Genomic DNA, 24,671 nt, shown 5'->3' with positions numbered 1-24,671 from the left:
TCCATATTAATATAAAAGGCCAACTCTGAAACTTCAGTCGCTTTCAAGTCGACTTTCCAAGTAATATAGCTCTATCCAATTTATGTACAAAGTATCAAAGCTCAGTCACATTTATGTTGCGATGATTGACAATCTTCACTAGGGCAAAACTCTAAGAACAAAGGCTGAAGTCAAAACCTTGAGCTCGTAATGCCATCAACCTAGCTCAAATGTTTGAATGCAAGAAAAAAGGGGCAAAAGATATTGCCCGCTTGCTATAAAGTGTGAAGGCCTCGCAAGTGCAAGAAATATCAAGATGTGCAACCCATGAAAACCTCTCTCACACACATTTTCCGTAATCCGGGTAACGGGATCAATGAGGGTTTTGGTGAAATGATCAAAGTAAGTACCCTTTGGCGATATCTCCGATACCCATCCTCTAGAGATCCAACCTCCACAAGAGCTCACTCCCACCGCTCCAGACCCTTATGTTGAAGCATGTCCTTTAAAAAACAATGCGATATGCCTCACTATCGCGAAGGCTTCACTTTACAAAAAAGATGGGCCATATCTTTTGCCCCTTTGTTGTATTGTATTCAGCCATTAGAGCTAGTTGCTCGAGACAACAACTAGAGGAGGTATAATTTTCAGACAGTACGGCATGTTATCTTGCAATGGTCGATGGCATTACAAATCTCATGAGGACGGATCATCATTGCTAAGCACTATAAATCCTACGGCCACAAGGTTGGCGTCGAGGTAAGCAGCCTAGCCATATTGAATATCAGGGCCACCAAAGGTTGCCATTTAATTTCTCTTTTTTTCTACTCCAAAAAGTACGAATACACTGCGATCCAGCAAGACAAACCAAAGTGATGACGATAAGCTGTAGCCAATACGAATCATTCAAAAAATCTACGGGTCTACTTGGTAACATTTCTATTCCTGGAAATAATTTCTATTCAGAAATAATTTTTTCTATTTTTATTTCCTGAACGAGTTTCTAAGCAGAAGAAAAACACATTTAGTAACGGCACAAAATTTCTATTCCAGGAATTGAAAAAGAACAGAAATGCATTTGGTACAACCCTAAAGATTTCTACTCCTAATTTTTTCATTTAATTAAAAAAATGTCGGTAGAGACTTAACAATTCATGTTTGTATGCAACTGGATTAGAAATAGAATCATAAATATATTATGATATATAATTGGATTATCTTAATATAATCATAAAGAAAATTACTCTTTATAGACAAAATAAATACTGGGTGGTGATTGAGGAAATTGCAGTTTAGGATTTTGGGTTTTAAGGTTTGAGGTTTAGGGTTAGGGTGTTAAGGTTTATGGTTTTAGGGTTTTGGGTTTGGGTTTTAGAGTTTATGGTTTTAGGTTTTGAGGTTTAGGGTTTAGTGTTTTGGGTTTGGGTTTTAGAGTTTATGGTTTTAGGGTTTGAGGTTTAGAGTTTAGTGTTTCTGGTTTTGGGGTTTAGGATTAGGGTTTAGGGATTCGGGCTTTGGGGTTTAGGGTTTAGAGTTTAGGATTTTGGGTTTATAGTTTAGGGTTCAGGCTTTTGTGATTTACGGTTTTAGGGTTTGGGTTTATAGTTTTAGGTTTTAGGGTTTCGAGTTTGGGGTTTGGGGTTTTAGGGATTCGGATTTTGGGGTTTAGGGTTTAGAGTTTAAAGGTTGAGGTTTAGGGTTTGGGGTATAGGGTTTTAATGTTTTAGGATTTAGGGTTTAGAGTTTAGCACGAGAATATCTTGTAAAAGAGAGAGAGAGCGCTGATCTTGTTTCTCTTTTTGTTCTCAAGAATAAGAAGTATATTTTTTTTACTTCTTATTTCTGTTCCAAATTTATTCCCTGGCCACTTTTCTCTTCTGGGGAACAAAAAAATTAACTAACGTTACCAAACGAATTTCTATTCTTTTTCTGCTTCGGGGAACAAAAGAACAAAACAACAGAAAAACAAAAACGTTACCAAACAGGTCCTAAAATACCAAGTTAGCTTTAAACCACACAAACCTTACACGCCTTCTCCATGCGCGAATTGAAGGAAGGCCAAAGCTCTCACATGATGAACACAAGGATTACATGGTAGGTGCTTGGCTCTAGGGGTATGCAAAGGAACCAGAAACCGCCTAAACTGCTCAAAACGAGACCGGACCGGCTTGAAACCGGCGGCTCCCGTGGGGACCAGTCCGATTCCCGGTTCCAATTTACTAGAACTGGTGAGTATCAGTCTGGTTCTCAGTTCTAGGCGTGGAACCGCCCACCCACCCACTCGAACCGGACCAGTAATATATATAATTTTTAAGAAAAAATTCCAACAAAAAACAGAAAACATTTTAAGAAAAATGAAAACTTAAAATTCCTCATCTAAAGCTTAATGCATCAACTAAGCGCTCATCTCGTTTTACTCTCACCTTGTCTAAGTCGTCTCTCTATCTCTCTCACTCATGGTCTTGACTTTCAAGCTCAACGCTCATCGATTTACAGCCTCGATTCTTAACTCACATCAACTCACGGCCACGCTTCTGGTCGTTCATCGCTTCCCTCTCTCTCTCTCTCGTTCACCTCCATTTGCGTGAAGTTTGGTGGGACTGGTTCAATGGACCTACCTGGGAATCGGACCACCGATCTAGTCTGGTTCCCGGGTGGATCTACGGAAGAAACAGGCAGTTCCCGGTACCAATCTTTCAGAATCGGTCTTTATTGGGCGGTTCCCGGTTCCATGGTGGGAACCACCCATCCAAACCATGCTCACCCTTACTTGGCTCAAATGCAATTGGGAGGGGAAAAGCGTCAAAATAGTCCTAAACCTATTGTATGAGTGCCAATTTAGTCCTAAATCTTTTTTTTGTGCCAATTTAGTTCTAAACCTTTTGATATTGTGCCAATTCAGTCATTCCGGCTAATTTTGGTCCGATACTGCTGACGCGGACGTCAGCTGGCCTATATGACACCGCTGGCACTAACGCGGACGATTTTTAACAATATTTTGAATATTTTTCTAATATTTTTTCTTTTTTTTCTTTCTTCCTTGTTTTGCCGGTGACCGGCCATCGGCCACTGGCCATGGCTGGGCGGGCTAGCCTCGCCTGGGTGAGGGTCATCGTCGATTGGCCAGATCTAGCCTGGGTGAGGGCGAGACCTCACCTGGCCGACGTTCCCATCCACTGAACATTGACTCAATCCTGGAGTTAGTAGCAACTCAACCTATTTTTACGACACTATTTTCCTCAATGATCAAAAGGGTCATCCTTTACTGTTTATAATTTGCATAAATTTTGTTAAGGTTTGCGAGGATTTCTTTTGGAATTAAGAAACATATTTCGTACATTATGTTGTGTGATGTGTTTAATTAGCATGTCGTTTTTGGATTCAAATGTGACACGATTGATAGGATGTCTTGTGTTTGGATTTGATAAGTCGGTTCTGTTATAGAGAGTCCTAGTCAGCTTAATTAGTTGTTTGAAGGTGCTATAAAGAATTTTCTAATTAAGTCTTGTACATCTTCCTTACTATAACTAGTAAAACCGAATAAAAAAAATGGTGGTCATTGATGTAGTGATATGTCCTATGTTAAAATGTGTATTTTGGGCCATACATTCTATCGAGTTTTGTTTCGATTGTCGAAGCCTTATAATTTAGTTCAATACATCAAGCCCGCCAACATGGGAAAAGTACTAAAAAAGTCTCAAACCTATTGCATTCGTATCAATTTAGTCCTAAATCTTTCAATTGGACCAATTTAGTCCTAAATCTTTTCACATTTGTACCAATTCAGTGCATCCGACCAATTTAGGTCAAAAATCACTAACGTGAACACCGACTGTCCTACGTGGCACGGCCAGCGCTGACGTGGACAAATTTAAATAATTTTTTGAATTTTTTAATATTTCCCCTGGCCGCGAGGGTCCAGCCCTTGCCCTAGCCATCGAGGGTGACCTTCCCTTGTGGTTAGTGAGGGCCGCGATGCCCTTGCCGGTCCTCGCCTGTGGCCGGTCATCGGCCATGGTCAGGTATCGGCCATAAGTAAAGGAGAAGGAAGGAAAAGAAAACAAAGGAAAAAAGGGAAAAATATTTAAAAATTCAAAAAATTATTAAAAATTGTCAACATCAACGCCGGTTGTGTCACATAAAATGGCTGGTGTCACGTCAGTGATTTCCGGCCTAAATTGGTCAGATGCACTGAATTAATATCAATATGAAAATGTTTAGGATTAAATTAGTCAAATTGAACTTTTTTGCTACTTTTCCCGTCAACATCACTAGTTTTGATTAACTTTATGTGGCCGGTACCTGACCATGGCCGACGACTAGCCACAGGCGAGGGCCGCAATTTAGTTTAAATAGAAAAACGAAGAGTTTCGAGATATAATATTTTTAAAATAATGAATAATTGCGGAACTTGCAATTCGGCCCAAATAATTAAAAAATTAGAAAATTTGTCCTCATAATTATTCATTCCAACTCAATATCCCGGTCTTTTTGGAGATATCCAATAAAAAAAAACTCAATATCCCGGGTTGAATATAGTTTTTATTGATAGTAAAAAAGAAACTCATTTATCATTACAACCGCTTTCAAACAAAAGAATCAATTCTTTTGTTGAATTTTATCAACACTTGTCCTCCGGATGAGTATTAAGCAACTTATTCACGATATTGCACAGTTTAATATGTCGTGTAATCTTTGTCGTGTTGGAATAAAGCGAATTATTCCAAATTAACCTTTTCTTCTATTAATAGATGCACGAGGCTCTTTGAACACTCGACTAGTCCCAATCAGATGCGGTAGTCATCTTGTTTCATACACACCAGCAAACATTATTGAAAAATATCATAAAACACTCATTAGCACGATCTCTTTTTTTTTTTTTGCATCAAACAAGAGAATAACAAAACCTCAAGAAAGTCGTGTAATTTTTTTAGTGTCTAGGTCAGTTTTCGAGCACCCAAAACTCAAGAAACTCAAGAATCAATTTTTTTAAAAAAAATAATAAAAGTAGAGCACCCAAAGTCCACTTTTTGCTGTGGCAGATATGGAATTGGATTGTTACGACCTAAACCTCCCGCGGTGAACCACCTAGGAGTTTGGCTAATGGATTATTAAGTCTAAACCTATTTCGATCTCTCCTAAACTCTACCAATTCGCGACTTAGGGTTTAAATTTTTACCATGTAGATATTTTCATGTTGGAATCACCACTAATCTATTTGTGGTGGGTCGATTAGAAATCCAAATAAAACATAGGGAAATATGTTTTATTCCTACGAACTAAAGATTTTGGATTCGGGGACTTGATTACGCTAGAGCTAGTCTAATGCTGTTTCGGTACCTTTTCTTTCAATTTTTTTTGAGCAAGCATTCCGGATCTATTTTATTACCTAATTGCCAACGTGTGAGGTGACCATACAAGTGCGCAATCTACCAATTTAACACCCAATAAAGAAAGTAATAAATAAATTACTAGCTTAGGAGAATAACATACCTTTTAGCTATGTAAGCATCTACATTGTTAGCTAGAAAATCACACAGACAATCCTAATATGATTTCTAATTAACAAAGCAATTCACACAATTTGTTCTTTAGGGTTTTCGCTCAATTAAAATGAAAACTAATTTAAGTACAATGACGTGCAAAATATAACATGCGATTAATGAAACTTGACATGCAAACTATGTGTCATGCGACGAAGTGGCCTACTTCTAATGACGGCCAAATGATGTATTTTTGGTAATTTTCAATGAAATTCGGAATAAAAAAATGCCTAAATTAACATACAATCTATCATAGAAAAGGCAATTCAATCTATCCTAAAGTGACTCTTTTTGGATATTTTTATGAAAATTCGAAATTCTAAAATACCCTAAATATTTGTTAGGACTAGAATAACTTCAAATTTAAACTAGGAAATAAACTACCCTGAATTCCAATTTAAATTAAGCAATTATCTTCTAGATATATTCAGGATTCCCTAAACATGCAAAACTTCTAATTTAAAATCTAACTAATTTTTTTTTATTTTCATTGTTTTTAAAAAGAAATCAAACAAAGATAACAATCGCACTCAAACAATCTACACAATCCGCAAAACCCTTCTTATCACATTTAAAATTAGGAAAACAAATCGGACTATCAATCATATCTACAAGGTCGCGGATATCAATGGAAAACCGACTGTTCGAACTTGAAAAGCGAATAAGATATATTATCATATTCAAGTGGCTATGGATAAGATAACAATCTTTCTGTACCGCCGCGTATGGTACCTCAGGATTGAGGTCAGATAGTCATCCTGATACGTTGCCAAATTAGGATAAACTCCTAATTCGAGGTTTCTTAGGTGTGCACAGTAACGTTTCTGTTCCCAGAAATAATTTCTGATCAGAAATAGCTTTTTCTATTTCTATTTCTTGGAACAGTTTCTGAGAAAAAAAAACACGTTTAGTAACTGCACAAAATTTCTATTCCCGGAATAGAAAAAGAATATAAACGCGTTTAGGGCACGAATGATTTATTTCTATTCCATGGACGAGTTTCTCTCTTTTGGGTTACCGGCAGAAGACGGCAGGTGGCGGTGGGGGGCGGAGGACGGTGGTTGGCGGTGGGAGGCGATTGGCCGACGGCGGCGGAGGATGGCGGCCGGCGGAGGGAGGCGGTGGAGCATGTCCGTCAGCAGTGGAGCACGGTGGCCAGCGACGGATCACAGTGGCGTCGGGCGGCGGTGACCGGCAGCGGGGGGCGGCGGCGGGAGGTGGCTGGCGGCGGAGGGTGGCCAGCGTCGGTCGATGGAGCACGGCGGCCGGTGGTGGGTGACCGTCGATCTCGGAGTGGCTGGGGGTGGGAGGCGACCGAGGGCAGCCGGTGTCGGGTGGCGGCCGGCATCGGGCGGTGGAGCACAACAGCCGGCGGTGGAGAACGGCGGCCAGTGGTGGGTGGCCGGCGGCGGCGGAGGACGGCGGCCAGTGGTGGGTGACCGCCGGCGTTGGGCGACCTGCGGCAGGAGGCGGCCGGCGTTGGGCGGTGAAGCACAGTGGCCGGTGACGGAGGACGGCGACCGGCGGCGACAGGCGAAGGATAGTGATCAACGGCAAGAGGCGGTCGGCGGGTGGCGACGGAAGGCGGCCGGTAGGTGGCGGCGAAGGACGGCGAGAGGCGGCGGTGGGCGGGTTGCGGCCGGCGGATTGTTTCTTATTTTTGGAGGGCTCCAGAAAAAATCGTTTCTTATTTTTGTTATTTTTGTTCCAGAAACAAAGAAGTAGATTTTTTTTGCTTATTGTTTCTGTTCCAAATCTATTCAAAGATCACTTTTTTGTTCCACAAACAAAAACATAGATTTTTTTTACTAAACGGATTTATGTTCTTTTTCTGTTCCGGGGAACAAAAGAACAGAAAAACAAAGAAAAGAAACGTTACTAAACAGACCCTTAGAATATTGCGGATATCACACGCATTATCTTAATATATCTAACAGTCCACAGAATATTTGCAAAATATTCATACACCCGAAAATTTAGGAAATTAAATATTCTAAGAATATAGATGAGAATCTTACCTAATTTTGTAGATATTTTCAAATTTGAATTTGCGGCGGATTAGGATTGCGGATCGGGATGAGCGGCGACGGGCAGCCGAGGACGGCGAGGACGTGACTAAGGGACTGTCGTTGGGCACTCTGTGGGACTCGTGTGGTAGAGAGTTGGTCTACAAGGAGGACCGTTGTTCGCTGGACTTTTAGTGAAACCTGCAAGAGAATAGACAAAGCGGCAAGTTGTGTAGGTCTCTATATTACTGGCCGGCGCTGCTAGATGATCGCAGGACTGCAGCGAAGTGTCTTGAATAGGCGGTGGTGCACTGGGAGACGTGATATCAGCAAGAAGCAGAACAGTAGTTGTTCATAAAGGGAACCACCGCACGCCCGCAAAAGGAAGAGTCCCTTTGGTTGAATTTCTCCACTCAAGATCACGTGATTATGACCTTCTTTGACTCAATATCCTTGACCTTAGTTGGCAGGATGTAATCAAAAGGCACCAAAATCCACCTCTTGATCTCATAGCCTTCAACCTTCAACTTGGATAAGTCTTCAACTTGAATACAGCAATGGATCTCGTCGGTGTCGCTAGGATTTGGTCTGGACCATCGAGAGTGTAAGGGAGTGAGGTTGAGGCGCCGCAATTTGCACCGTGGAAATCCAACACCAAGGGACACAAATGACGGCCGCGGAGGGACTTCCTTCTCAAGACCTATCTTTTCTTTCAATTCCGTGACCTTTCAATATGTGCCCGTATGTGTGTATCCATGTATGAACCAAGCCCCTCCGAGAACCTTTTGGGTGGACGCTCCCCTCTCCTCTCTCTCGCTTTCTTGTGACCATATATAAAATTGTGTGGCCTCCCTTCACCTTTGTCCATAAGTGGCCTTTTTAGAGCTTGTTTAGTAATGTTTCTATTTTTTTTCTCCAAAACAGAAAAAGAACAGAAATCCGTTTAGTAATGTCAGTTAGTTTTTTTATTTCCCGGAATAAAAAAATGATCCTGGAATAGATTTGGAACAGAAACAAGAAACAAAAAAAATCTATTTCTTTGTTTTTGGAACAAAAACAAGAAACGATTTTTTCTGGAACCCTCCAAAAACAAAAAACAATCCGCCGGCCACCTCCCGCCACCGTCGGCCGCCTTCCGCTGTCGACTGCCTCCCGCTGGCGACCTTTGCCGACTGCCTCCTCCCACCGCCATCCTCCGCCGTTCGCTGCTGCCCAACGCCGGCTGCAACCCGCCCACCGCTACCTCTCGCTATCCTTCGCCACCACCTACCGGCCGCCTTCCGCTGCTGCCCGCCAGCCGCCTCCCGCCCGCCGGCCACCTCTTGCTGCCGACCATCCTCCGCCCCCAGACGCCTCCAGCCACCGTCCTCCGCCGCCGGCCGCAGTGCTCTATCACCCGACGCCGGCCGCCACCCGCCACTCGGTGCCTGCCACCTCCCGCCGCCGGCCACCATCACCGGTCGCCGTCCTCTGCCACCAGTTGTCATGCTCCATTGCTCGACGTCGGCCGCCACCCGATGCCGACCGCCGACCACCCAACACCGGCGGCCACCCACCACCGGCCGCCGTTCTCCACCGACCGACGCTAGCCACCCTCCCGCCGCAGCCCCCTGCTGTCAGTCATCGCCGCCCGACGCCGCCGTGATCCGCCGCTGGCCGCCGTGATCCGTCGTCAGCCGCCATGCTCCTCCGCTAACCGCCGTGCTCCACCATCAGACGCCGACCGCCTCCCGCTGCAGGCCGCCATCCTCCGCCGCTGCATGCCACCGACCTCCACCCCCCACCGCCACCCGCAGTTCTCCACCAGCAGCCCGGAAGGGAGAAACTCATCCATGGAATAAAAATAGATCATTCGCGCCCTAAACGCGTTTCTATTTTTTTTCTATTCCAGGAATATAAATTTTGTGCAGTTACTAAACGCTTTTTTTTGCTTAGAAAGTGTTCCAGGAAATAAAAATAGAAAAAATTATTTCTAATCAGAAATTATTTCTGAGAACAGAAACGTTGCTAAACAGAGCTTTAAGGGCGCGTTTGGTATCGTTTCTACTTCTCTATTTTTCTGTTCTTCTATTCCCTGAAACAAAAAAAGAACAGAAATCTGTTTGGTAATGCATTTTATTTTTCTATTTCTTGGAATAGAAAAATGGCCAAGAAATAGATTTGAAACAGAAATAAGAAGTAGATTTTTTCTACTTCTTTATTCCTAGAAACAAAAAAAGAAATAGAAAGGTCCGGTTCTCAAGCCGCGGCCTCATCTCCTCCTCCATCCTCCGTCGTCTGTAGACTATCTCAAAGCACCGGTCCGATCCATTCCCAGCGAGAATAATAAAAAAAATTCATAAAAAATTAAAATTTCCCAATATTCATAAAAATCAGAAAAATTCTCAGAAAATCCATAAAAATCAGGAAAACTCAGAAAACCCATAAAATTTTGCAAAATTCTGAAATTGAAAAATTTAAAAAAATTCATAAAAAAAGTTTTTGGGAAATAAAAAGAAATAGATTTTGGAAAAGTAAAAAATTTTAATAAACTTTTCCCCCAAAAAAATCAAAAATAAAAAATTCACATAATGGTTTAGAATAAATTAAAAAATTCCGAAAATTCATAAAAATTAGAAAAATTTCAGAAAAATCCCTAAAAAAAATTTAAAAATTCCAAAAATTCATAAAAATCAGAAAAATTCTCAGAAAATCCATAAAAATCAGAAAAACTCAGCAAACCCATAAAAATTTGCAAAATTCCAAAATTGAAAAAATTAAAAAAAATTCATAAAAATGTTTCTGGAAAATAAAAAGAAACAAATTTAGGGAAAGTAAAAAATTTTAATAAATTTTATGACAAAAAAATAAAAAAAAATTTCACAAAATGACTTAGAATACTTGTGGCCACCCACTTTGAGTGAAATTTAAATTTTTTGAGGTGTCCAAGTGGTATTTTTTAAGATTCCTTAGTTTAGGGATTAAAAGGGGTTTTAAACCCCTAAAAAGGATTAGACAAACCAATAAACCATGCTTATTGGTTTTTTTCACTTATAACTTGTACTTATAGTTAAATAAAAGATTTAGATTTGAATGCAAAAAATTGGGAATATAAATTTTTTTTGTTGTACCAAACGCATTTCTGTTCTTTTTTTATTCTAGGAATAGAAATTTTATGCAGTTACCAAACGCATTCTTTTGCTCAAAAACTCATCCAGGAAATAGAAATAGAAAAAACTATTTCTGAAAAAAAATTGTTCCCAGAAATAAAAACGTTATCAAACGCGCCCTAAATTATTCACATAATGAATAATCGGAAATAATCTTCGTGGAATTTGTACGTGCATACGAGGAAGTGAATATAAAGAAAGAGGGCAAAATTGATTCTGTGGATTGCGTACAAAAATTTGGTCAACAAAGAAAGGGTTGAAAAAAGGAAAGGATAAAATACAATATATTCTAGACATTCTTGGAAGGAAATTGGGTTCTGTCTTTTCCCATGAAAACCCTAGGATATACCACCTATAATTAAAGACCAATTTATCAACTTGGCACACATAACTAAAATTTTGGCTATATATTCTTCAATGGGCTTGGTCTAATTTTATTAAGTTCAGAGCCATCCATTTAAGTCCATCCTCCGCCGATTCAATGTGAAATTGAATTAACTTATATGAACCTAGTCTATATGCTATGCAATTTTAATATTATTGTTTAGGGGTTAAAATTTAATCCATAATTCTCTATGCAATTAATTATTAAATGGTTAGCTAAAATTTAAGTGTCAACATGGATCATCCTTTTTCTTTTCAGGATTAAAACAATTAGGGTGCGCATGGCAATGATTCTGTACCCGGAAACTGATTCTACTCAGAAATGATTCTTTTTTATTCCGTGCCCGAGAACAATTTTTAAGCATTTGACGGCATTTGGTAACTACCCAAAATTTCTATTCTTGGAATTTTAAAAGAATATAAATGCGTTTGGTAACTACACAAAATTTCTTTTTATTAATAATATTTTGAATTTTTTAATATTTCTTTTTTTTGTCTTTCTTTCCCTTCCCTTCCTTGGCCATGACTGATCGCCAGCGCCGGCGACCGGCCACAGGCCAAGGTCGGCAAGAGCGTCGCAGCCCTCGCCGGTTGCGACGGCGAGGTCGGCCTCGCCTTGGCTGGGCAAGGCTCGACCTCGCCTTCGCGGCCGCGAGCCGCCCTCGCCCAGGCGGCGAGTGCCGCGACACCCTCGCTGGCCCTGGCCTGTGGCCGACGGCAGGCCAGGAAGAAGAAGAAGAACAAACCAAGAAGGAAGAAGAAAATCAAGAAGAATCAAAAATGGAAAAATTATTCTCAGAATCAAGAAGCTACTTTTTTTTACTTCTTGATTCTGTTCTAAAATTGATTCTCGGAACAATTTTTTGCAAATTTGTGCCTGGGAATAAAAAATTTAACAAACGGATTTCTGTTCCCAAACTAATTCTAGGAGCAAAAAAATAGAAATTTTCACTGTTTGGTAACTTGCCAAACGGCCCATAATACCTTTTTATGTCAAATTTTTTTAGCAGAAGCCTCGTTTTGCTTTTTGTGCTTTTTGTGTGCTTTTTTGCTTTGTTCTTGGATCTCTAGAAGAGGGAAATTTTCATTTGCGGAAGCGAGAAAAGTCAACAGAAACGTAAGGCGTGAGAACCGATTACCTCAACGCGGTTGGTACGTGATGAAGTCACCCGGTCGGCAAGGAAGGAAAGGAAAAGGAACCAACCCTGATCGTTTGACAAACCCGAAATCATCTCTACCCCGCCACGTAAAGTTAATTATTGGGAAAATATCACAAATAGTCCATCAACTTTATCTCGATACACGATATGATACTTGAATTTTTAAATTTTTGATGTGATTCCCAAACTTCTTTCATTAGGTTTAACGGAACAATATTTGCTAGTTTTGTCTTCTGGCATGTGCTTGCTGTCATTGCTTCTATTCTAAGTAGAGTTTTCGCTAACGAGAGCCAGCATGTGCGACTCGTTTTACAGCACAATTGAACCATTTCAAGGAAGTCCATATGCATAAGTTGAATGATTTTTACCTTATCTCTTTCATTCGTCTTGGATCCCCGAGGAAACTTTACGGTCCCCTTCAAGTACTGTCTTTTGAAAACCAATATTTTCAGCCTATCCGCTCTCCTCATGAGCAAATTCCATTCATCAAAATACCAACGGGGCGGCCACGGGGGAATTTCCCATTAGCCCTGGTTGTGGCGGTGATTTTCCTAGTGTCTCTTATTTGATTACTCTGTCCACCGTGGTCCAGAGCAAGTGGCTCCACATCATTGTGGTCGAGATGATCGCCGGTGAGTGGCTTAAGATTTAGATCGAGGTTGGCGCAGTGCTGTCGACGATCCGGCTTTTCGAGGCCCAGCTCAACAACAGCGCTGACCGGGTCTTTGGCATGGCGGATATCGGGATCCCGCCCGAGTGTTTTGCCGCACGGTCTAAATTGTTTGGCACTCCCTGGGTGGGGATCTTGCTGTACACCCTCATCGGTACCGGCGTCTCCTACATGGACTTCACAGACATGTCTAGTCGGCGAACTTCTCGTGTTCTCGGTGACTACGGAGGAAGCTGCCAATGCGGGAGCGGTCGTACCGGCTCGAAACAATGGGTAATGCAAAGGTCATGGCATTATTCATTGAACTCTAATGCACTATATATTATAATCACCATTATGCAATTAGGGGACGTGCAAGCATTTCTTTTATGGCAATAATTAATTATGTAGCACGAAACAAAGATAATGTGGGAGGGCTGATTTCAATGTCTCACAGTTAAGAAAAAGAATACTTATTGATGAAGTTACAGAATGTTACTAAGGTTGGTGAGCTATAGTTGTTTTGATTGAATATTAACTTGCCCAATGGACGATTTTAAATAATCCATGAGTCGTTAGGACATTTACGAAGTTACTAATGAAACGATTTTGAATTTACTAAAGAAATTACCAACCCATTCGGAAAATCACTACCACCTGTAAAAATGTATCCATCAAAATCTACTTAGTATGATCGGAGTATCACTAGCAAAATCATTTTAGCCACCAAAACCAGCTCACTACGGTATTCTTTTTGGATAATTATATGTCCAGTTAGCTTATCTTATGCATATTCATTTTTGCTCTCAAAAGTTGCACATATCATTGCTGTTTCTTTTAAACAGAACGATCGGGAAAAATTTAAACCAAGTCAAATTATGACAAGCCACAAATTTTAGGGAAGAATAGTATATACACCCTTTGAAACAGTAAAGAAGACGAACTAAGAAAAGTGTGCAATATAGTCAACTTTGACGGTGAGGCCCCTTTGAGATCTGTCAAGGTAGACGAAAACATTGACTTGAATATTGAAAGCATCAAGTCCTGAATAAGATAAAGCTTTGAAAGAAGACATGGTTAGATCTGAAAAGAGAAAGCCAAGTTACGAACTAAGAAGAAAATGTATGACTTCGCAATTGTTCTACTACTAGCCCTTCTGGCCGTGTATGTTTTCAGATTCCTGCAGGAGAAAGCAAGAGAAGACCCTCGCAACTATGACGTGTTCTTGAGCTTCAGAGACGGAGACACTCGCACCGGCTTCACCTCTTTCCTCCACAACAGTCTGGTTGTCGGGCGAGGCGACCTCCGCCGGCCCCGGCTATGGCCGGCGGAGGAAGAAAGGAAAAAAAAGGAAAAGGAAAAGGCAAAAGAGAAAAAACACAAAAGGAAAAACAGAAAGAAAATAATAAAAAAATTAAAAAGTTACTGTTCCGGTATCGGAACAGTAACTTTCTCGTCGGCCGGCAGGTATTTTGGCCGGCCAGGGACTCAGGTCCTTATTTGAGACTTTTTGGGCACTTCGGGTCCTTATTTGAGACTGGTTGAGCACTTCGGATCCTTATTTGACACAATGTTCACTTTGAATCCCTTTTTTGAGAATTTTACAACACTTGGGATCCTTAATTGAAAACAGTCTGGTTGTCGGGCGAGGCGACCTCCGCCGGCCCCGGCTATGGCTGGCGGAGGAAGAAAAGAAAAAAAAAAAGAAAAGGAAACGGCAAAAGAGAACAAACACAAAAGGAAAAACAGAAAGAAAATAATAAAAAAATTAAAAAGTTACTGTTCCGGTATCGGAACAGTAACTTTCTCGCCGGCCGGCAGGTATTTTGGCCGGCCGGGGACTCAGGTCCTTATTTGAGACTTTTTGGGCACTTCGGATCCTTATTTGAGACTGGTTGAGCACTTCAGATCCTTATTTGACACAATGTTCACTTTGAATCCTTTTTTTGAGAATTTTACAACACTTGGGATCCTTAATTGAAAACAGTCTAGTTGTCGGGCGAGGCGACCTCCGCCGGCCCCGGCTATGGCCGGCGGAGGAAGAAAAGAAAAAAAAAAAGAAAAGGAAAAGGCAAAAGAGAAAAAACACAAAAGGAAAAACAGAAATAAAATAATAAAAAAATTAAAAAGTTACTGTTCCGGAATCGGAACAGTAACTTCTCTCGCCGGCCGGCAGGTATTTTGGCCGGCCGGGGACTCAGGTCCTTATTTGAGACTTTTTGAGCACTTTGAGTCCTTATTTGAAACTGATTGAGCACTTCAGATTCTTAATTGACACAATATTCACTTTGAATCCCTTTTTTAAGAATTTTACAACACTTGGGATCCTCAATTGAAATTTTCCCGTTTTTGTGGGGTAAGGACCGATTATTTGCTCTTCTCAGTTTTGTGGCTGTGGGGTCGGACCCATTATTGCTTTTCTCTCGTTTAAAAACTGAACCCTAGTCGCATCCGCTTCCTTCGCTTCGCCTTCTCCTCTTCCTCCTCGAACCCTAGCTCCAGCTGGCGCCGCAGCCTCTCCTTCGACGCATCGAGCTCTCGGAAGGTTCGCTGCACCGACTTGGGAACCTCGCCGTTCTTGGAGCAGATCACACCCTCGAGCCTGTCGGATCGGAGCCAAAAGAACAACCAGTGTGATTGCCATTGGTGGTGCTGGTACAACAACTCTTTCTCAGCTTGCGTTCAATGATGGTGTGGTGAAGGAAAATTAAGCATCGAAGGAAACATACTTTGATTGGAGAAAAGAGAGACAAGAGAGGAAGGGTAGTTCCGAACAAAAAAGAGAATGGATGCACTTTCTCGATTGCAAGCTGCGTGCGCGCGCGCCAAGGGAATATTAAGGATGGTCCGCCCGAAGTACGACGTGTTCTTGAACTGCAGGGGCGTAGATAGTCACACCTGCTTCCCGGATTTCCTCTATAAAAGCCTATCAGCCGCTGGGCTGCAAGTGTTCAGAGATGACGCCGCCTTCTCGGTCGGCAATCAGCAGATTGGCCCAGAGGTTCTCCACGCCATCAGGACTAGTAGGATCGTGATCCCCATCATCTCGGAACGCTCTGTGCATAGTAAACGGTGTCTCCGCGAGCTCACCGAGATTATGGATTGCCGCAGAAAGCACGGCAAATCAGTCTTCCCTATATTCTATAAAGTGAATGTTGCTGATTTAGGTCGCCAATGCGGTAATTTGCCTGACTTTGAAGAGGCTTTATGTGAACATGAGATGCAGGGCAGGCGAGAAGAAGTGCAAGAATGGGTAGAGGCGCTGTGTTCTCTAACGAGGATTAGAGGATGGATGTCACAGGCCATTGCCAATGGGTATTTATGTCTTCCTGTATCTACGAATCTGACCCGTGCACTTTGATGGGAATGATCTGTACGTCTAACTTTGTTTTATATCCATAATGTGTGTGTGTGTGTGTGTGTGTGTGTGTGTACAGGCATGAAGGAAAGCTGGTGAAAATGGTTGTCGCAAAGGTTTTGAGCGAATTAGAGATGAGCTGGGTCGAACGGTCTTCCATGTTCATAGACTCAGGTATATTCCAGTACCATTTGATCCGTTCTCTAAACATAGAGAAGCCACGCCCAACTAGACCGGTTTCTTTGCCTTTTTAAAATTACTCCTGATTCGTGGTCATCATCACTTGCAGTGAGTCATTATTTATCGGAGAAAAGAAGAAGCCAAAGTAAATGCCAAGTCTTCTTGAGCCTCCGTGGTGCTGATACTCGATATAACCTTGCTGCTTTCCTCTACACCAGTCTTGTGGCCGAAGGAATCCAAGTTTTTAATGATGACGATCCGTCCCTCATAGGTAAAGATTGTGTTCATGAGATACGCAATGCCATCGACCACTGCAAGATATCCATTCCAATTCTCTCAAGCAATTATGCGTCCTCTCAATGGTGTCTCGAGGACCTAGCTCAAATGGTTGAATGCAAGAGAACAAAGGGGCAAACGATATTGCCCATCTTCTATAAAGTGAAGACGTCGCACGTGCGAGACTTATCGCATTTGTTTGTAAAGCACATGCTTCGACATAAGGAGATGGTCGACGAAAGTACTTATGAGCGGTGGGAGCGAGCTGTCGCGGAGGTTGGGTCCTCCAGAGGATGGGTATCAGAGAATATTGCCAATGGGTACTTTACTCTCATCATTCCCACCAAAACCTTAACTGGACAGAACTACTTATACCACTTAGAGCTTACTTCAATTCTATTTGGCAATTTGCAGGCACGAAGCGGTACTTGTGAAAGAGGTCGTGGAGGAGGTTTCAAGGTTGTTGAACAATCCCCAAACACATGATCCCCCGTCCCCATCCACTGAATATTGACTCTATCCTCGAGTTAGTAGCAACTCGACCTATTTTTACAATAGGATTTTCCTCGACAATCAAAAGTGTCATCCTTTATTGTTTATAATTTACGTAACTTTTGTTAAGACTCGCGAGGATTTCTTTTGGAGCTAAGAAGCATATTTCGTACATTATGTTGTGTAATGTGTTTAATTAGCATGTCGTTTTTGGATTCCAATGTGACACGATTGATAGGATGTCTTGTGTTTGGATTTGACAAGTCGGTTTTGTTATAGAGAGTCCAGTCAGCTTAATTAGTTGTTTGAAGGTGCTATAAAGGATTTTCTAATTAAGTCTAGTACATCTTCCTTACTATAACTAGTGGAAAGCTCTGCTCGTTTGTGAAACAAGAGGAGAAAATGAAAATGGGAAAACAGTTGCAATTCGCATCGACATAGCTTGAAATATACTGCAACGTGCTGGATCACCGGAAGAGGATATCTCCGCGTTTTTTTTTATAGCTTTTTTCGTCTTTTTTAAAACTAAAATCTGATCATACGCGCATGGAAAAAGAAGCCGTCTTCATACCTGGCTAACGTTGCTGAGAGGGGATTTTTAATAGAAATTTTTTCATAGGAAGAGAGAAGGCAACGATTAGATCTGGATTTAGCATGTCGATCTCAATGTGACTTGTCGCAAAAGTTGTACATGTTTATTGCCATTAATTAGAAGAAACCCTGGAAGAACTGCCCTGTGAATGTCTGTCTCCTTCACAGCACCTTCAATACTCCCTCAGAAGCAGATCTTTCTGGTAAGTTCCCCGTTTTCTTTTGTTTTCCCTCAATTTCTTCATGCCCTTTTACGAATTATACTCTTTGGATTGAGATGGAAGAATTGAGAGCTGTTCACTGTTCAGAATCTGAGTGGAAATAGGAGGGTATTGGGTCTATGGAGAAACGGTCAGGACATTGGAAACTTTGTGGTAAAAGCAGGTTCGACGATGTATTTTGGCGGGGAATGCAGAGAGGCTCTTCAATCTGGGATTGATAAATTAGCTGATGTTGTTTCTGTTACTATAGGACCAAGAGGTGTGTGAATTCTGTTATTTCCTCTTCTGAAATCGCTGTTTGTGTCATTTTAATCTTGGAATTATTTATTCAGTTGATTATCTATCTATTTTGGGGGTTGAGCCGGAATTGGATTAATTTGGTGGCCGGTTTGACAGAGTGAGAGATATTGTGTTTTGGCTTATTAGTTATGAGGGAGCTGGCTGGTCTAGTTTTGTGTGACATTGGAGTTGAGGGTATCTTGAAGGCATATGTGCAGAGGTGTGCTTGAGGATTGAGTATGAACTTTTCCTTTTGTCAAGAGGGCAATGCTAGATGGTCCGAACTTTTTATTCCGACATTCCAAGCTGGGGGTGTCTTGCTATCTTGATTTCGTTGTTATTCTTTCTTTCAGCTGAAGAAGTTCAAGGAAATTCGCCCACTGAAGCCCAGGAGGTGGCCCATTTGAAAAAGAGAAGCCGAAAAGAAGCTAAAAGGACACCAGTGCATTTGCAATTGTTGGGTCGGACGGTGTAGGCAAAGTGTTCTCAATTTTCAAAATTAAACCCTAATCCCCCAAATCTTATTTTAAATCCCAAATTCCCAAATTTCACTGCTGTACTCTCATTTAAACTAAACCCTAGTCGCCACTCACTTTCTTCGAATATTCACTCGCCTTCTCTTCCTCGAACCTAAACCTAGATGCCTCCAGCTCATGCCACAGCCTCTCCTTCGGAAGATCGGGATCGAGTCTTGAGCTCTCTTTTGTAAGGTTTGGAGTATTCGCTGTGCTGTGGCTCATGGCTCATGTTTCCTGCTACCTTAGACATTCTAGGTTTTCCCCCTTTCCCCGATGGCAGCGCAGTGCCGTCGCCCTTCACCCTCGTTGCCGGGCCTCGCAGTGACCGCTTGTTGCAGCTCGCTACCGCTTGCCTTTGCTCAGTCGGTCTCAAGGTAAGGTTCGTCTCTCCCTCACATTCTCGTTTTTGACGAATCACTATCTCAGTTCCTCTCTCTTGCAGCTCCCATCCTCACAGTCCTCTCCCCTTGCCACTCGCCGCTTGTGGTTTGCCAAGCTGTCTGCGACGACAGGTAAGATATCTGCCCGTCGGCGTACCATCGCTCTTCGCTGACTGCCACCACCAGCACCTCCTCTACGTTCGTGTCCATGCTCTGTTTTTCCCCTTTCTATCTCTCTCAATTAGAGTCTGTCTGCTGGCAAGTGAGCGCACCCTTCACTCGCACCTTCCTACTGCTACTTTACTCTCCCTCATGTCGCCTGTCGCTACTGCTCGCCTCACTCAAGTAAGGGCTGTCTCTCCTTTACCGTCGTGTTTTTGACAAATCTCTCTCATCTCCTATCCTTGCAATTCTCGACCCTTGCAGCTCCGTTTGTCAAGCTGGCAGCGCCTAGAGGTGAGAGCCTTGCAGCTCGTCCTCCATTTGTCAAGCTTGCTGCGCCTAGAGGTGAGATCTGTGCCCTATTTCCTTTTTCCTGCCTAGGATTACTGTTGCTATTCGTTTTACCCTGAATATCTAGTTTGTGTTAGTAATATAAAGTACTGAAAGTACTCACCCTTATGTTTACATAGACATGGATAGGAGTTGGATGTTGATCGCAGATACGTTTTGCCCTGAATATCAAGTTGGTGTTGAGTCATTCATACACATGGCCGTCAATCACGTAAGAAATCGATGCCTCTGTTGTTGGTTGAGGAATATGGTGTAGGAATAGGTATTGGCACTCACTACATCACATTTCGATATAACAGATAACTGCTGGACTTACCTCTGGGAGAGCAGGCCTAGCATGTACCATATCAACAAGTTTGTGATCGCGATCAATGTTTGGCATGTGGTTATAATGTCATTGAGAAAAGTCGAGATCAGCCTTGTCCTGATTCTTGTACCAGTTATAATCATTCAACAGTGATTTTATTTCGCTGTGCTCATTTGTTCAAACTTGTAGGCTAATAAGGAAATGATAAAAGACGAGTTGATTTTAAACATTGAATGGTCAAGAAGACGAAATAAAAGACAAAAATGGTGCAACATAGTCAAAGTTTTCACGCTGAGGAAAACGTTAACTTTGAGTCTTCAAAGATGACATACTTAGATCCGAAAGAGAAAAGGGATGTTACGAACAAAGAAGAAAAGGCATGCCCTAGCAATTGTTCTTCCACTATACGTGTCCGCTTAGAGATTCCTGCTGGGGAAAACAAGCTCGGTCCCTCAGATCTACGATGTGTTCTTTTTCTTCCCAGGCCAAGACACTCGCACCGGCTTCGCCAACTTCCTCTACAGAGGTCTGGTAGCTGCTGTGGTCTCTGTGTACGGGGACAACGACATGCTCCCATTTGGCTAGCCGATAGAAAAGGAGCTTATCCAGGCTATCAGGACTAGTAGGATCGTGATCCCCATCATCTGCAAGCAGTTTGTGGAGAGTAGACGGTGTAATTAGGAGCTCACCGAGATGATGAATTGCCACAGAGAGCATGGCAAACCCGTCTTCCCTATATATTATAAGGTGAATCATGTTGATGTAGGTTGCCAAAGCGGTAAATTTGGAGAGGATCTATGTAAATATGGGATGAGGTACAGCTCAGAAGAAGTGCCAAATTGGAGGGAAGCGCTGACTTCTGTAGCGAGGATTGGAGGATGGACATCGCAGACCGTTGTGGATGGGTATGTATTTAATCGCTTGCCTGACCTATAATCTAAGTAGCACGGACACGTTATTTGTGCTTCCGAATCGGTGTCCGACATGTGTCGCGTGTCCGACACGGTCTGACACGCCGCCGACACGCAGTCAACGCGTGTCGGATCTCCGACACGCGGTCAACCCGCCGGACACGCCGGCGACACGCGAGTCCGGAGCAAAAGGGAGATAGAAGAAAGAAAAGCCCCCTCTTGTCAGGTCTCTCGCTCGCCAAATCGAGGCTCAGATGCTGCGAACCCCACCACCAATCCTCTCGGAGAAATGGGGAACGGGGAGGTGGGGGATCTGAGAATCGGTCAGGATGGGGGGAGAGAATTTGCCCAGGGGAGGGAGGATATGGAAATCTAGGTCGAACAACGAGGTCGGGAAGGGTTTTGAGAACTCACCAACGACCCACGATCCTCCCGAGCCGAGCGTCATGGATGAGCGAGCTGAGCGAATCGGAGTTTTCGCGGCGAGAACTGCCGGAGATCTGATCGGAGAAGAGGGAGGGAGAGAGAGAGAGAGAGAGTGCGAGAGATTGATACAGTGATGAGAGATAGAGAGATAGAGTCAAAAGACGAGAAAATCTAGGGAAAGAAAAGGAAAGTGGGCTGGCTGCTTTTTTTATCTTGTACTTTCCTTTTTTCAAATTTAATTATTTACTTTTAGTTTCTTAACTAATATATTTTTTTATATATAATTATTTTTTGAAAACTTATGTGTATAATTTTTTAGGGTAAGTTCACTCTAGGCTTTTTATTATTATTTATTTACTTATTTGAATCAAATTTAAAGATAATAATTTATCATATATATATAAATATATATTTAATATACAACATGTTCTAACGTGTCGGAATTCTCTATTTTTGAGAAATGACGTGTCGCGTGTCGTGTCGTGTCGCGTGTCCGTTCTACTTAGCCTATAATAGCAATCGAAACCATCATATGTCGTCAATAGCTGAACTACACTTAAAAAGGATATGAAACGTGTTCATTATAGATATGGGTAGTGGGTCAAATTCTGTGATTTCGTCAAGGTAATCTCATTTAATCATGTGAGACTGGATCTGGTTTTCTGTATATGTTATGTTCTGTTCGCTGTTTTGGTGTGAAAGAAAGTCGCCCAAGAGGGCATGAAAACATCCATTGTTGTTTATCGCGCACTTGTATAGAAATGAAGGGATCGAACTGCACATCTAACTTTTGGTTTTACACATATGTGTGGGAAGGCATGAAGCTGAGCTGGTGGAAATGATGGTCGGGAAGATTTTGAGTGAATTGAAGACAATTTGGATCAAACAGCTTGCCAGCATCTTAGGATCAGGTATCTCCCAATTCCATTTGAGCCAAAGAACTACCATTCATAAGTATTCTCTGGGTTCATCATGTGGGAGCTTTTTGTGGTTTAAAGTTAATTTGGTCTTTTAGAATATCTCGTATGATACCTATTGGCTACATTTTATCACCGTCACATTGGTCTGTCTTGTTTGATCGCCGTGTATCTGTATATTTTGGAGAAGAAAAGAAGAGAAAGTGAATGGCAAGTTTTCTTGGTCTTTCACGGTCAGGATATTGAATCCAACTTGGCTGATTACCTCAAGGTCAGCCTTGAGGATGCCGGAATCAGAGTGTTTAGCAATGACGATCTGTCCCTTATAGGTAAAGACATTGCTAATGAGATTCGCAATGCCATCGTCCAGTGCAAGATATGTATTCCAGTTGTCTCTGAAAATTTTTACTCATATTCTTGCCTCGAGGCAGTAGCTCAAATGATTGAATGCAAGGACAAATGGGCAAAAGATACACCCCATCTTCTTTAGAGTGAAGCCCTCACAAATGCTGACACATATCACTGCTTCAACAACATAAGGATCTCGAGGGCAGAAGCACTTACGAGCAGTGGGAGTGAGCTCTCAGGGAGCTTGCATCCGGCCGACGATGGGTATCGGAGAATATCGCCAATGGGTACTTTTATCATTCCCACCAAAACATTAATTTGATCGATTACTGGAAAATTTGGTTACTACTCAGAGCTACTTCAATTCATTTGGAAATTGGCAGGAAACAAGGGGTACTTGTAAAACGAATAAAAATGGAATCTGGAAAGCAAAGCAGGTGAGTCAGCTTGGAATGTAGGAATTAAAAGTTCGGAACATCTGGCGTTGCTCTCGACAAAAGGAAAAGTTCATATACTAAACTTGAGCTAGAAGGGCACAATTCTGCACGTACGCCTTCAAGATAACTCTTCAGCTCCAATGTTGCACATAACTAGACCAGCCAGCTCCATCATAACTAAAAAGCAAAAACCCAATATGTCTCTCTCTGTCCAAATGGCCACTACATTAATACCAACATCAGCTCAATCCCCCATGAAAAATAAATAATCAGATGAACAAGCAATTCCAAGATTAAAATGACAGAAACAGGAATTTCAGAAGAAGCAAAAGAAGAGTTCACGTACCTCTAGGTCCTATGGTAACTGAAACAGCATCTGCTGATTTATCAATCCCAGATTGAAGAGCCTCTCTGCAGTCCTTGCCAAAAGATATCTTCTTTGGACCCGCTTTTACCACAAAGTCTCCAAGTTTTTGCCCGTTTCTCCATAGACCCAATGCCCTCCTATTTGCGCTCTGATCCTGAATGGTGAAGACGCCCAATTCTTCATTCTCAATCCAAAGAGTATCATTCGTAAAAGGGCATGAAGAAATTGAGGAACTTACCGAAAAGAAAAAGAGGAACTTACTAGAAAGGGCAGATGCTGGGGTAGGGTTGAAGGTGCGGCGAAGCAGGCCGACGTGCTCTGAGCGGTTCTTCCTGGGTTTTCCAAGGTTTTTAAACTTTGATGTTTATAATAACCGCTGGTTCAATCAAGATGGACCGGAAAAAAACAAGATGCACCGGACCCTTTTTGGATCGGGTCAAATGGCTATTTCTAGGGCAAACGACAAATTTTCCCTACTAGTGTAAGATTTTTTCTTTATTTTCAATCGGATGAAAAGGTGCTTGTTACTGAAATGAGTTAACCAGACAATCGAATTTTGGAAAGACACTTCAGATTCGAAAGGTTTTCGGCTAAATTAGTTCTTTTTTTTTTTGGTCGCAAGGCTAAGGGCCTGTTTAGTAACGTTTCTGTTTCTCTATTTTTCTGTTCTTTTGTTTTCCGGAACAAAACAGAAATCCATTTAGTAATGTTAGTTAATTTTTTTTTTCGCCAGAATAGAAAAGTGACTAGGGAATATATTTGGAACAGAAACAATAAGCAAAAAAAGAGAAACAGGATTAGCTTTCTCTTTCACAAGATATTCTCATGGTAAACCCTAAACCCCAAATCCTAAAACACTAAAACCTTAAACCCCAAACCCCAAATCCCTAAACTCTAAACCTCAAATCCTAAAACCATAAACCCAAACCCTAAAATCCTAAACCGCAAAATCTCGAACCCTAAATCATAAACCTTAAACCCTAAAATCCTAAAATAAACTCTATACCCTAAATCCCAAAACCCAAAACTCGAATCACTATAACCCAAACCCCAAACCCCAAACCCTAAAACCATAAATCCCAAACCCTACACTTGAAACCCTAAAACCATAAACCCCAAAACCATAAATCCCAAACCCTACACCCGAAACCCTAAACCTTAAAACCCTAAACCCCAAACCTTAAAACCCAAACAATAAAACCCAAAATGCAAAACATTAAACACTAAATCCCAAGCCCTAAAACCATAAACCCAAACCCTAAAACCCTAAACTGCAAAAC

At 41.9% G+C, this 24,671-nt stretch overlaps 1 protein-coding gene across 1 annotated transcript; it reads left to right on the top strand.

Moving 5' to 3' along the window:
* Positions 1 to 15,655: 15,655 nt before the first annotated feature.
* On the top strand, positions 15,656 to 17,198 carry LOC115693996 (uncharacterized). The gene is made up of 4 exons (XM_030621084.2): positions 15,656 to 16,185; positions 16,308 to 16,402; positions 16,518 to 17,004; positions 17,099 to 17,198. The coding sequence occupies exons 1-4, from the start codon at positions 15,656 to 15,658 to the stop codon at positions 17,196 to 17,198; spliced, it is 1,212 nt and encodes a 403-aa protein (XP_030476944.2).
* Positions 17,199 to 24,671: the final 7,473 nt, after the last annotated feature.

This window comes from Syzygium oleosum, unplaced genomic scaffold (assembly GCF_021117445.2).
Source record: "Syzygium oleosum isolate NSW1041296 unplaced genomic scaffold, Sole_v2.1 Sole_v2.29, whole genome shotgun sequence".
In the NCBI taxonomy this organism is placed as follows: domain Eukaryota; kingdom Viridiplantae; phylum Streptophyta; class Magnoliopsida; order Myrtales; family Myrtaceae; genus Syzygium; species Syzygium oleosum.
This window is presented reverse-complemented; position numbering and strand designations above follow the sequence as displayed.